The following is a 15,091-nucleotide window of genomic DNA, read 5'->3' as shown; positions in this document are numbered from 1 at the left end:
CGTGAAGCCGTGGACATATCTACTAGGATGTAACAAAAATGACTTTTTGGCGGGCATTCAGGGGTTTGTTCCGGTGGGCATACTGAGCCCAAATCCCAAATATGAGCTCGATTGGACGTAACAGGAGCTGGCGCTCCGCCCTTCAATTTTAAATGGGATTTAACCCGTAAAAAAAGATTTTTCCAAAAATGTCAATTTTTGAGGCATTTTGGCCACTGAAGCGTTTACCAAAAACATCACTGGCGTGTAGGCCAGATCCTTGCACATCTTTTGGTATATATAACATTGAAGTTTGGAGCACCCTGGAGCTCGGTACAGACCTTCAAAGTTTGGCATTTTTTCGAAAAACCGGCCCCGGCAAAAAAGATATGCGTCGCGTCTCGCGACGCCCGAGACGCCATTTGATTTTGCTGGGACCGATTTTTCGAAAAAATGCCAAACTTTGATGGTCTGTACCGAGCTCCAGAGTGCTCCAAACTTCAATGTTATATATACCAAAAGATGCGCAAGGATCTGGCCTACACGCCAGTGATGTTTTTGGTAAACGCTTCAGTGGCCAAATTGCCTCAAAAATTGACATTTTTGAAAAAATCTTTTTTTACGGGTTAAATCCCATTTAAAATTGAAGGGCGGAGCGCCAGCTCCTGTTACGTCCAATCGAGCTCATATTTGGGATTTGGGCTCAGTATGCCCACCGGAACAAACCCCTGAATGCCCGCCAAAAAGTCATTTTTGTTACACTCTAATATCTACACAGTTTTGTCACAGATGAATGCGCGGTGGTGCTTTGTGATCTTCTGAAAATGGAAAACCCCTCGCCGCGGTCGGTAGTGGGTGACCATTATTTTGATAGGGTGAAAATTTGATTTTGATTGGAATTAATCTGTTGACATAAATTAACAGTTTTTAATAATGATATAAAGCATCTATATTGTGCATAGTGCAGCATGTAGAGTAGCCCGAATAAAACCTCTTTGTTGCAGCTGAGCAGTCTGAAGAAAGTAGGTATAACCAATATCAAATAAAGAATAGATTCAAAGCATTTATGCATTTATGTTAAAAATATTTTAACATAGACAAGCAGTTTTCAGCAAAATTATGAATAAAAATATAATTTTGATGTACTAATTTAATTGCGCTTACGTCACATAGTCAAATCAATAAAAGAAAAATAATGATTTTGCATGTCATGGATGGCCTATCTACAATCACTGTATTCAGAAAATTGAACTTAGCATAGACATTTGAATCAACGGAAATGAATCTGATCTTCTAAAATGGAAAAGTAATCAAATTAGAAACTTGACGTATGGATTGAAAAATTTCAAAATCTACGGTAAGTTGAGATTGTTATTAAGTTGATTGTAGATGACGATGTATGTTGCGTACTTTTCTAAGTAACTTCTCTATTTTACTTTACAAACTATTCTAAGCTAAGACATCAATTGTTTGCTACCGATGCAAATTATTGGAAACATTTATACGACAGCAGTAGCTGAAACTGATAAAATTTAGTTTTCATAAGGAATTTTAACACCTTAACTCCCAAGTTCAAGAAAAAGGGTGAAATTATGGTAACTGCACTTTTTTATCGAGCTTTGGAGTTTAGGTGTTAAAAATTCGTTATTTTTATTTTACTAAAAATGCTGTATCTTAACACTAAAGTGTGAAAAACGAATAAAAAAAAGCAAACTTGTTTAACAAGAAATTTCCTAGAAAATGATTTTATTGATTTCTGGGGCAAACTTTGTTCAGCTGGCTTCGTAAAAATTTCAGAAAAATACTTTTATTTTTTACATTTTTACATGTAACTAATGGGTAGTTCACCGCCAACTCATACGAAATCGAAGAAAAAGTTGCCCGATCGCTCTTCGATTTCCTAGAAACATTGCTCTAAGGGGTAATTTTGGTCCCTGATCACGAATCTGAGGTCCATTTTTTGATATCCCATGACGGTGGGGCGGTGCGACCTCTTTAATTGTTCTGTATTTACTAAGGCAAGGTTTTTCAGTGATTGGACGCCCAACTTATCAAAATTCCGAAAAAAAGTTTTCCTAAGGGGTAACTTTTGTCCCTGATCACGAATCCGAGGTCCGTTTTTTTATATCTTGTGACGGAGGGGCGGTGCGACCCCTTCCATTTTTGAACATGCGAAAAAAGAGGTGTTTTTCAATAATTTGCAGCCTGAAACGGTGATGATATAGAAATTTGCTGTCAAAAGGACTTTTATGTAAAATTAGACGCCCGATTTGAAGGCGCACTCAGAATTCCAAAAAAAAAGTATTTTTCATCGAAAAAAAACACTAAAAAAGTTTAGTTTTTTTATATAGAACAAAAATTTTCAAAAAATTACGAGTATCAAAGTTGTAGAATAGGCAAAAACTTGGATGTACCATAAGGGGTTTCCATGCACTTTTAACGAGTTATCAACATTTTACGAAAAAAAAAGTGAAAAAGTGATGATTTTGAACAGTATTTCGATGTTTTATTCCCTAAAAATAAATCATGTGCTCTTGAAAGTATTTTTTTATCAGAAAGTTCTTCAAATTTTGTATATCAATTGACGCTTTTTTACACTTTTTTTGCCCTTGTATTGCTAGAACGAGAAGATTTTTTCAGCAAAATTATGAAAAAATGCGATTTTTTTGTTTTTTTACAACAATAAATAAATTATGCAAAATGATTGGAAATATTAACAGTTCAGCTGCAAAGGTGATGTAAATGGAAGAATTGAGATTTCATAAGGAATTTGAAAAAATCGCCATTTTTATTATACTGAAATGGCTATACCTTAGCACTGGAATGAAATAAAAACTAGTGCATAATTTAAAAAGCAAAATTCATCAATGAGAAAATCTGAGCTGGGGAGACGAAAAAATAAATAAAATGTTGGAACTTATGAACAATAAAAATATGGAGAAAAAATATCTTGACCAGGCTTGGGAATTCGTGGGCATGCCGACGATACCGAGGAGCAGCGGAAAAAGTACCAAATCATTTCATTTCGATTATTTAAGCTTTTAATATGATTTTATCGCACTTTGCATCGCCACGCAGATCATCACGAACGCACGCGGCGCTGCTTTTGACAATTGTTTCGGGCGAATCGACACTGTAAAGTGGAGAACTTTGGGCAGATTTTTGTAATAATTGGCATAGCTGAAGTATGTTTGTTTGAAAATAACTACCGTCTTTTGTAATCGTGACTTAAGTGTATTTTAAAAACTTTTCGAGGCCATTTGTTGTCAATTGACTACCTGGTCCAGAACCATCTTCCTGTAAATTGTCTGATACAAATGGTTTAAACCTTTCAAACTAACTTCCCTGAACGGTACCCACAATAGACAGAGTGTGGTCCAGCAACGTTCGGTAATTTCCACTAAAAGGTGTTGAAAGATGCGCACCGGCTTGGCCACGGCGGCGACCCCCAAAACCTGCCGGAGAATGACGTGAAGGTTCTGCTACAATGTGGCGTAGTGATTTTGGTCGAACCCAATTTGGCCAGTCATCATCTGCCGGCGCGGTTCGGTCAAGATGGATCAGGCGCTGCCAATGACACTGATCGGAGAGATCAGACGATCGCGACAACCTTAACTGAACTCGCGCAGAACCACGAGGCCGGAGACTTGTATCGCGGCGATTTTGACGGGCGGCATGTCAAAATATTTGAAATGCCACAGCATTGAGCTTTACGGGGCGTTTGGTTGGGGCGGATTTGAGTCTGTTGTGTTTGCTCACTCGGGAGGTTTTGTTTGGATCTCTAGCTTAACTTCAAGTCATTGTCGTGATGTATGATGTTCTGATATTTAGCATTATTAGTGAATATTAATGGTGCTTGATATCTCTAAACGAGGCAGTGCCTAACAATTCTTGAAAAAGAGTTTCTGTCCAGTTACAAACATTAATTCCTAGAACCCTTTTATCAACTAGAACTAAATCACTCATCAAATTCACCTTGCCCCAGCCAAATTTGCATAAAATGTCATATCTCGCCATGTTTATGTGGGCACGTTTCTCACTTTTTGCGCGCGCAACATTTCACAAATATTCGAGAATTTATTATTTTTATTACCACCATATTTCCCGGAGAGGACCCTTGAGCAAATTTATGACTGCACTTCAGAACTCTATTCCGGGGCCCAACCAAACAAAAAAAAAAGAAGCCCCGTACCACGAGCCCACTTCAGAAACATATTAGAAACCGATTGGCAATATCACTTCCCTGTTTCACTAGAAAAAAACACAACACAAGGTAGACCCATCAGCAAAGGCAGGATGAAAAACAACAACATCAGCAGTGACACACTCGTCGAGAGGAGGTATCATCTGTTTCAAAGCAATAAATTTCGGCACCCGAGAGTGCCCCCCTGCCGTTTCGGCAAACGGAGACCCCTGGGCTGAATGGTCGTTGGGAATACACGTTGGTGGCAGGGTGAGGGTATTAATTGTCGGTTCAAAACAACTGAATTATTAGAAAAGAATAACACAAAAGTACGAATATTCTATAAATAAATTTAAGCAATACAAAAATATACTTAATGCAAAATTTAATTTGAAGTCGAAAAGTTAAATTTTAATAAAGTGTCTTTAGATCAGCAATATCTCATCGATTTTCTTTGGAACATAGTTTATCGAACCTTTGTTTGTTAAGGGGTTACATACAGGGTGTTTGGTTCATGGATGCGGATACTTGCTGGTTCCCTAGAGGACCCCGAAACATGAAAAAAAGTCTTCTACGGCATGGTCGAATTCTCATCCTAAACCGAGTTAAGTAGAATTTACTGTTTTGAGGAGTTTCTACACTAAAATCGATTTATCTCATGATTGTGATCATGAAAAGCTTCGCTTCTGATTTCATGCGAAAGCTGAGTAAATTTCACGATAAAAAATGATTTTTAAATTTTTTTAAACTTTAGTTAAGTCTGCCTACAGAGCCTTTACATTTTTTTCTTGTCCTAGTGTTGTTAGTTTTTTGCATTTATTTTGCGTAAATGGCAGGTAAATGGTTTGTTTTATGTATCAAAACGATGCTCCTAGATCCCCTCTACAAATCTCTCTAAATAACCATTTCCCTATTTCTTTTCCTAAAGCCGCAATTTTAAATTTATTGCTGAAAAAAATCGAAGCCAGAAAACCTGACATGGTATCTTAATAAATTAAACCGACGCCTGTCAGAGCATCGCGCAAAGCATACTTGATCGACGCGCGCGCGGCCGCGTGTTTGCTGGAAGGAGGGTGACAGTAAGAAAACAAACCACGTGTGCCCATTGCATTGTGGAAAAAAGTTCGTTTCAGAATTGTTTCATTACCGGAGGTATTTTGTCTCGCGTTCTTTTGGCAAACAGGTAAAAACAAAAGTTAAGGGACGACTATTTAAGGGAAAGAAGGTGTTAGTTATTAAAATGAGTTAAGATGCAATAAGTGCGGCATAGGGTCTCGTTGAAGGATTTCCACTGTTATTCAGTGTGCAGATCGTTTGACCCACACAAGCTGATTAAATCAAACATTTAAAACAAGCCCATTGACAATGCAAATAAATGTTTAGTTAGCAGGAAGTAGATACTTTACTGTTTTAGAGTTCTACTTTTTTTACATTACAAAAAGGATAAGTTGGATTGTTTAAATCCAAGATGTATCTAACTTATTTCTTGCGTACATAGGACAATAGCATACATTTCCATCAAGCACCAAATGTTGGCATATCAACACCCTTTTGTTTATTTAAAACTTTTGAAAAGCATTTTTGATTGAATAGCTCAATCAAGACCTAATTCGGAATGTGATCATAATTTGATAAAAATGTAAAATCATAAATTTCAAAATAATAGTACATTAATTAATTTTTTAAGAATTTAAGAATTTAAAAATTTAAGAATTTAAGAATTTAAGAATTTAAGAATTTAAGAATTTAAGAATTTAAGAATTTAAGAATTTAAGAATTTAAGAATTTAAGAATTTAAGAATTTAAGAATTTAAGAATTTAAGAATTTAAGAATTTAAGAATTTAAGAATTTAAGAATTTAAGAATTTAAGAATTTAAGAATTTAAGAATTTAAGAATTTAAGAATTTAAGAATTTAAGAATTTAAGAATTTAAGAATTTAAGAATTTAAGAATTTAAGAATTTAAGAATTTAAGAATTTAAGAATTTAAGAATTTAAGAATTTAAGAATTTAAGAATTTAAGAATTTAAGAATTTAAGAATTTAAGAATTTAAGAATTTAAGAATTTAAGAATTTAAGAATTTAAGAATTTAAGAATTTAAGAATTTAAGAATTTAAGAATTTAAGAATTTAAGAATTTAAGAATTTAAGAATTTAAGAATTTAAGAATTTAAGAATCTAAGAATTTAAGAATTTAAGAATTTAAGAATTTAAGAATTTAAGAATTTAAGAATTTAAGAATTTAAGAATTTAAGAATTTAAGAATTTAAGAATTTAAGAATTTAAGAATTTAAGAATTTAAGAATTTAAGAATTTAAGAATTTAAGAATTTAAGAATTTAAGAATTTAAGAATTTAAGAATTTAAGAATTTAAGAATTTAAGAATTTAAGAATTTAAGAATTTTTTTTTTTTTTTTTTTTTTTTTTTTTTTTTTTTTTTTTTTTTTTTTTTTTTTTTTTTTTTTTTTTTTTTTTTTTTTTTTTTTTTTTTGCCCAGGTATTTAAAAACGTAGATTTTAAAGAAAACCTAGATGTTTGGGTATCAAAAGATCGGAAATTTTATGACCTTTCCGATTCCTCATAGGTTGACTTGTAAACAGTGGACTGGTTCGGATGCCGGCGGATTTTCCGACGTCGTAATTCCGGGTTGGTACGAAATTCCAACGAAAAATCTAAATCAGTCAAGGATGCCTATTTGGAGTTGGGAGACTGGATTTATGGTAATTTGTCAACAAATAACTTTATTTATGTAAATTTTTCGAAAGGTGTACAAACTTGTTTTGCATCTTTTTTGATTTTTGTAATAGTATATGTTATATAACTTTTTATAGAAATCATCTTTTCTTGAGCTTTTTTTTGCAAAATGTTTGGCATGAGTTTCAGAACAAAACGTAGTACTAGGTTCCTGTCAAACTTAAAATTGTTTACATGTTTCATCACAAAATGTGCATAGTGCCCAAGGGGTGTAAATACTTTTTTTACATACTGTATATTTTATTGCCCTGCAAAAAGATTTAAAAAAAGTTTGAATGTGTGCTCATACCAACCGCTGACACTTTTGACGAATTACATGTATTAAACCCCTTAAGTTATGGCGTTGCAAAGAATTTAAATATAGGAAAATTAGTTTTTAGTTGTAAATATTATATCGAGGATAACATGGAAAATATTCATCCGATCAGAAAATGTTAAGGCTGGTACAAATTTTATTTAAAGTTTTTTAATGTTTAACGGTGCACATCAACCAGAGCTTTTACACCAAGATTTTTGTTACAGATATTGTAGTATTTTCGAAACTACGGGAACTATCCATATAATTTTTTATTCATCCCTTAAAGTACTGTCTACTAAGCGATTTTCAACAAAATTTGCTTATTTTTACAATCAGATTATTGCAGGATTGGGTCCGTAAGTTTGTCAACTTTGGAATAAGAAGGCAACAACTTCCTTCGTTGCTGTGCACCCTTAATTAGAAACCCACTTTTATTTTTTGGAAATCTGCAAAATATTCTAAATATTTCAAAATATCAAATCCAAAATACTTTACTTTAACCCTCTACTGCCCAATTTTTTATTTTTTCCGTGTTCAGGAGGTCATTTTGAGCAACTTTTTTTCTACGAAAAACTTTACCTCTCTTGTTTCATGTTTTTCATGTTCAACTTTTAGTACTTTTATTTGCATTTTTTCGTGTTTAGTTTATGTTTGTTTCTGATAGTATGTGGTTAATACTATCACCTCCTATTATTACCTTTGCCTACTTAAATTTTTTTCGTGTTTTTTTAACATTTTTTACTCTAGAATGAAACCATTATCATTTAAATTGTTTAAAAATGCTTAGAGACATAGTCTTGGATAATACAAAAAATACTACATATTTATTTTCACATTATATAGAAAAGTGTTAGTAAGAAACACAGCCTAAGTTGACCCCAGAAAAAAATACATTTTAAAAAACATTGGCAAAGTCGCATAAAACAAGTCACACGTCCAACCATAGAATCTTATATTCTTCTTTCCAATCCTTTTTAAAGATTTAAATTGGTTGAATTTTAAGATCAAAGCTCGCCTAGAGGCGGGTTTTGGTTATAGAAGGTTAAAAATAGTAGTTTTTTTAACTGAAAAAGTGATGATAAAGGTCGAAAAGCTTAGTGTGACAAAAATAAGTATATTTCCCCTACCTTAACATTTAGAAATTAGTATTTTGAATTGTAAATCGTTGTAACAGAACCTAAGATATCTTATAACACATAATTTTAGAAGTCCTAAAGAATTGATAGAAATTTTCTCAGTTTTTCAATATTTTTATTTAAATAGTGTCCTACCTCCACTATTAGTTGAAAATGCGATTTTTTACAATTTTCATTTAAAATTTAGTCAAAAATACCTTTTGTTTCAGAAGGTGCAAAAATCGCAAGCTTTATTTAGATTTTTTAACAGAATTTCTGTACATATCAATATTTACAATGTTTTTAATAAAATTTTCTCTCGTTTTTGTTTAATTACTTTTAATTGAACCTTCTGATACCTGACAGTAAATAGAATAAGATATAATTGCAGGAAACTCCAAATCAAATCTCTATGAACCAGCCTATCAAAATTGTTACGTGATTCGGTAAATAGTAAATATATATATCTGAAAATATAAAAAAATAACCATATTTAATCAAAACATCATTACTCAAGAACCGAATTTGTCAGAAAAATCTTAATGCAAAAGATTCATCATTTCGTCCCAAAAAAATCAAAGTCTAAATAAATATACGTCTAAATTCATCTTTGAGTGATAACAAATTTATTCAAATATGAGTTTTTTATAAAGTGTGTCAAACATTCTTAACAGTCCTAGTCATAAACTACAGCTTTGCCAAAAACACCAAATTGAATCAAAAAATAAGTTAACATTTTCTCCAAATTCAAAGTAATAACTGGCCTCCCCTGTTACTTCAGCACTTTATTATATACTTGTTGTTTCGGAATTTGCAAAACAGTTGCAGCCGTCTAAATACTTCTTTGTAAAGCATAGATTTTTTTCTGTTGAAACCTTCGAACATTCAGGTTTTGGAAAATCAATTTTTTTTAATAATCGAGTCCGGACTATACTTACCTGCCCATAAAAAGTTGAGATTTACTCAAGAAATAAACAACTTGAATTAAAGCATTAAAGTGAGCCAGAAAGATCCTACATCTGATTATGCAAATCTGCAAAATTGTTTAAAATATGTCTCTTAGCTAAGTATGCTAATATATTTATATTGTATCTAGTGAGACAAAGTCTGTAAAACGTTGAGGATATTATTTTCGACACATTCGCATCTCCGAAGAAAAACGAGATAAAACATAATAGTAATTGAAAAAACTGTCTTATTTTTCCCAATGATACATAAGAATGCAATGTGTAATTTTTGGTTGAACTTTGTCAAACATTTCGTCTTCTTTTAAAATACACATGTTGTTGAGTTGAGGTGATCACAGTCTAACAGAAATACATATTTTCGTGTCTCTGATGGAAAAAATCACCTCAACAAAAGCTATAACTAGTTGAATTATACAAGTTTATTTAGCCTCATTTATTCTCTTTTTGATATTTTTTAAAATAACATAAACAAGAAAAGATGGATAAAAATATGATGTTTGTATATTCTGTTCAAATGTGCAAACAATATTCTTTTTGACTGCAGATGATTTTTCGATTTCAAGGAGCAAAATTTCGATCAAAACAAAATTTCGTTCAACAACAGAAGCACTGACCCTATTCCAAAAAGTGTTCGACCATTCCAAAACAAGCCAAATCCCAAGGTACGAAAAGCCAAAACGGCCCACTTAACAAGCGCGCACCCTTAACGTGAGGTTAGCGCTAGACAAAACGGACCTTCAAAAGCAAATAAAATGTTTGATGTAATTTTTCTCTTGTCATTCACCTTTGTGTGATTCGTCCTTTCCGGCTCATTCCTCACACCCATATTTCGGCCAAAAAGGGACAAAAGTGTGTGTAGTAAAACTGTTGGTTGTTTTTTTTTTTCGAAGGACTTCGATTGCCAAATTTCACAACTGTCAGGGCCCAGGTGAGATTAGGGGTTCGTTTTTGGTTATTTTTTGTTTTTTCGGTCTCGGTCCATCTTTCCACTATTTGTTATTTATTAACATTTTTATCGGAAATTAGTGTGAAAATCTGCAGTTTGGTACGAGCTTCGGGGACAGCTGAGGACCGGCGATGATGGGCAACGAATAGCAGAGTGGAGGGAGGGCCGATTTCATCTGCCGTTACTGCACGCGCCCAAAAGAACCAAAGAATTCGTTACACCCAGCAGGATTCTGGTGGCGGCAATGAATCGATGAATGGCCATTTGTTTGTTTTTTTCAAGTGGTGCGCCGCAAGAACTAGAGAAAACGCCAAAGGCCCCCAAATTCAGCTACAGTTTTTTTTCCAAAGGCCAAATCTCGCCAAGGCGCATCTCCAAGGTCTCGGTAAAATCCGTAACCGACTCAGCTATTACTCAATCTTGACCGCGGGATGCTGAAACCAACCGACAAAAAAGCGTTTGAGGATCGAGAAGGCATTAGGATTTTATAGAAAAATTTCCAACATTATTCCTGGATCATTTATAATTTTTATGCGTGGATAGATTTAGGTTTTTTGTTTTTCTTCGGCATCTTCTTCGTGGGGCGTAAGGCCTTAAAAACTGTGACCGTGATTTCTCCACGGGTAGATCCCAATTTTCACGGCGGAATCGAGTGTGACGAGACCGTGGCCGTGCTTGACCTCGTCCAATTGCTGTGTGAGGGTTTTGAAGGAATCGACTCATTCTTTTCATCTTGGAAAAAAGGTCAAATTTGTTTTATATTTTGAAAAAAGAAACTGCAAACGACTGCAAGGCTCGAACGGACGAGGAACTCGCTTTTTTTCCTTTATTGCTTTATGGTTGGCCTCGCGCGTGGTATGTCGCGGAAGCAAATCAGCTTGTAGCCTTACGGGATATGCCGTAAAGTAATTAGCAGAGTTATATAACAAATCCCTTGGCATTGGAATCAAGCTAAATTGAGTAATATGCTAAGTTCATTAAATCCGGAAATATTTTGACATAACCTTGATTTTTGTTTGTTTATTAAGTAAAACCTTAAGATTTCATTCTTAAAATTTAAATTTACTCTCTCTGTCTGTAACTCCGTGTTTTTTAGTACATTTATATTGTTTTACTTTACTTACTACTAATTTTACTAGTTGAATCATCATGCGAGTTTCAAGTAACACAGTTATTACGATTAATTTTCGACAAACAATCCTGGGCATTATTCAGAATTAAATATTCGTACACTGGGGTTCTGGGATCTTCGAATTTCTTCACCTTCCATCGACATATTTTTATTGCTGTATTTTTTTTTCAATGTTTTTGTTAAAATCTATCAAAAAATATCAATTTTTAAGTAAAAATGCTTCACAAATTTCAAGAAAAAATCGCAGTTTTGAATAAAAAATCTGCATTCACTAGGCGCGATTATCAAAAAAAAAGCGTGTGCAAAAAAATTGCATTTGACGAATAAGATTGTTTTTATTAAACAAATTTAAAAAAAAAACTCTGAAGGGGTACCATGATTTGCAGGGAAAAATAAAAGTAATTTCAAGTTTATTGTCAATTCTCCAAGAAATTTTTTCAAGTAAAACAAAAAGAGCGTTGGAAAATCTCATTTTTGCTTCGATATTTTAGAATTAAAAAAAGGCATTGAGATGATTAACTTCGTTTTGTTGGCATATTTTGATTGATAAAGGTAGACCGCTGCCTTTATAAATTTCAAAAAGGTTGTCTGTTGAGTGATCATGCGTTTCATAAATTTGGATTCTTCAAAGGCTAACAAATCCTAAGATTGGTGAAATACACTAATAGTGAAGAAATACCTAAAATTTAGACAATTAAATCTCAAGAATGCATTCTATACTCATAAATAAAATAAATTATTCACTTTGCACTCACATGTGTATAGAGACTTAATTTCCAGCGGATATGCAGACCATTCCATCCAATCTTCTCAAAATAAAACTTTCAGAAATATAGAACAGAAGCAGTTAAATTGGAATGGTATTACGGGCTTTTTGGTGAAATTAAACTCTCAAATATTAAATGAACGAAATGAAGCTGAAAGGTGGATAGGTTAGATTATGGTCTTAGAAAAAGCAGTCAAATTGTTAAAAAGCGTCAGTGAGGGTGACAACGGATCAAAGTGATTTTTACGGTTTTTTCAATTTCTTAGATTCTTATCAATGAATCCTTATTATGGTTGGAGGATTGTGTTGGGAAGATTTACGTTTCTAGAACAAATCTTATTGATTGTTAAAGTCATTTAAATATGAAGTACGTCTTTAGCGGATGACGTGTATATTTTTATATTGGGCATATTTTTTGTTTATTTGGTCCCAACGTTCACCAAATTTGGTAAAATGTTATTTTTTTACTTAGGATAAAATTATTTTTCAAATTTTTGTCCCTTGATTCTGGTCGAGGTCGAGAGGGGAATAAAACAAATATAATAATTGAAATCACAAGCCAGAATTTCAACATACCAAAAAAAATTCTCCTCCGAAGCCTCAATTATTCAATGTTTGTATTATCCAAAGTTCGTTTTTCCGATGGGTCTTCCAAGAAACATCGGATGATTTAATGTGGATGATGGAAAAATAAATAAATTATTTATTATTTATTACTTTATTAAATTTCAGATCAAATTCGAGCATAGCAACCCCAAATAAGTCAAATTCGAGTGATGGCTTATCTACAATCATTTAGCTTAGAATATATAAGTAAAGTAAAATAGATAAGTTACTTAAAAAAGTACGCAACTTACGGCCGTCAACTATAATAACTTAGAAAACTTGCTGGGTGATATAGGTTGCTATGCAGTTGTTTGTTAACCTTTGATATGGAAACGTCAACCTACAATAGATTTTGAAATTTTCCACGTCAAGTTTCTAATTTGGTTACTTTTCCATTCTAGAAGATATATTCATTTCCTTCCATTGATTCAAATTCCTAAGCTAAGAGCAATTTTCTAAGTAAAGTGATTGTAGATAGGCCATGATTGACTGTCAAATGAAAATCAAAATTCCCAAAACACTTTAAACTTTGGACTCATATTTGAACACAAAGATCTTAAGTAAAATAACAACAGCAACAAAAATTATGATTCGATTATCCAAAGTAAAATGTTTTTACGGACTTTGAATAAACTAGTCTGAACTGTAATAATCGTGGATTTTTTCAAAACAATTATTCACATTACATTCAGGTTGGCAATCAAACCCATTTGAATGTCGGGAATCTGAAAATTTTCTTTAAAAACATTAATTTAAATTTAGAAATCTGGAAATACATAAAAATAAGTAAAATTGAAATTTACAAGCAAAAATTCCCATATTTCAATGATTTTTTTTTTTAATGCACTATACACCCGTACATTTGATGCAATCATTAGTTTAAAAAAAATAAGATTTGACGAAAACAATTTTATGTAAAAATAACTTTTTGCGGTACTGTACCTCGAAAATCCACTAAATTTAAGTGATGTTTGAATAAACCCGAACATGCTAAAATGATTCTAAACGCAGGGGAATGCATTTTAAAATGATTTCAGCTTATTGCACTTAAATTTCCTTTGAAATTTTGAAGTTTTTTGAAAATATATTGTTGTTAAGCTGAATCAACTAACCAGTCATCAGTAAGATTTTATTAACTAATGTTACAGAATTTTTTGTTTGAAATCAAATCTCTTAACTTACCTTCATTTGTTCTACTTTTATATCCATTTAACTAAACTATGATGCGACGAAAACTAAGTTGCTTTTACACAAACTATACACAATGCAAATTTACGTTTCGCTTGAGACCACTTATCACATTAATCCCACTCAATCCATGATCACTGGTCAACATCTATCCTGCACTCCCAAAGATAAAAACGACGAGCAACTACTGGAAATTTCACCCAAGTTTCCCGTTTATAAAAGTACCGTCGCTAACCAAATTCTCACTCACTCATGAATGCTCATGCCTTTGCTCAACTGTGACGCACACGAAACGCGTCGCAGCGGCTTGTCAATCGCGCGTCAATTTCGCTCACGAGTCCCGCGGCAAAACAACGATGACGAAATCGCCGACGGAACGCCACCACAAACAAATGCGAACTCAAACGAAAAACCGCCGACGCCGTCGTCCGCCGCAAAACACCTGACCGAATCCGATCAAATCGAAAGACTGCTCATTTTGCCGTTCACACGAGATAAAGTTCGCTCTTTTTTTTCTCGTTTCCGTGCGCTCGCTCATTTTGCGTTCGCCGCTTGCGACTCCATCATTTCGTACGCGCTTGCTCATCATAATGCTCGCTCGAGATGATCAGCGGATGCTGTGAGGTCCATTCATGAACAAAACACTCACCCCCTCCGTCGGACACAAAGAGCCCTTTCATTTTGAAAGCCAAGCTCATCTTCCTTCGCTCGCTCTCTTTTATGTTTGCCTTGTGAAAGAGCGAGCTTTCGGGAGAGAGCCAACATGGAAACAAGTCTCTCTCGCTCTCTTTTGAATTTTTGTACATAAGTCGAGCAATTTGAAAGCGAATGAGAAACATAAAATAAACAAAAATGGGCGTGGCTGGAAATATCAACACATACAACTAAGTTTTCTTTCTTTCTCTCTTTTAACATTACAGTCAAACCTCGCATAAGAGCGCCTCGCATATGCAACTTTGCATATACGAGTCATTCCACCTGATTCGGTTTTGTCGCAAGAGTTGCATATGCGAGGTACAGGGCTTATGGGATTTTGGCTATATGGGAGACATGGCCTATATTTTTATAAAAAATCATCTTAACTATACAAATTTATAGTGTTTTGGAATCGTTATGAAGTCAGCTATACCGCTACACCAAATTTACAAGGTTTACG

The 15,091-nt window shown here is 33.5% G+C and overlaps 1 protein-coding gene across 1 annotated transcript in view; it reads right to left on the bottom strand.

Annotated features, from left to right (window-relative positions):
- The window catches only part of LOC120423513 (LIM/homeobox protein Awh-like), a 121,396-nt gene extending 106,960 nt beyond the window's left edge, over positions 1 to 14,436 (bottom strand). Inside the window, exon 1 of the mRNA XM_039587356.2 lies at positions 13,930 to 14,436. Within this exon, the coding sequence (XP_039443290.1) occupies positions 13,930 to 13,956 (27 nt within the window). The 5' untranslated portion in view covers positions 13,957 to 14,436. The remainder of the gene's footprint in view (positions 1 to 13,929) is intronic.
- Positions 14,437 to 15,091: the final 655 nt, after the last annotated feature.

This window comes from Culex pipiens, chromosome 3, assembly GCF_016801865.2.
Source record: "Culex pipiens pallens isolate TS chromosome 3, TS_CPP_V2, whole genome shotgun sequence".
NCBI classification, from domain to species: Eukaryota; Metazoa; Arthropoda; class Insecta; order Diptera; family Culicidae; genus Culex; species Culex pipiens.
The sequence above is the reverse complement of the archived record's forward strand: the minus strand, read 5'-3'. Positions and strand labels throughout refer to the sequence as shown.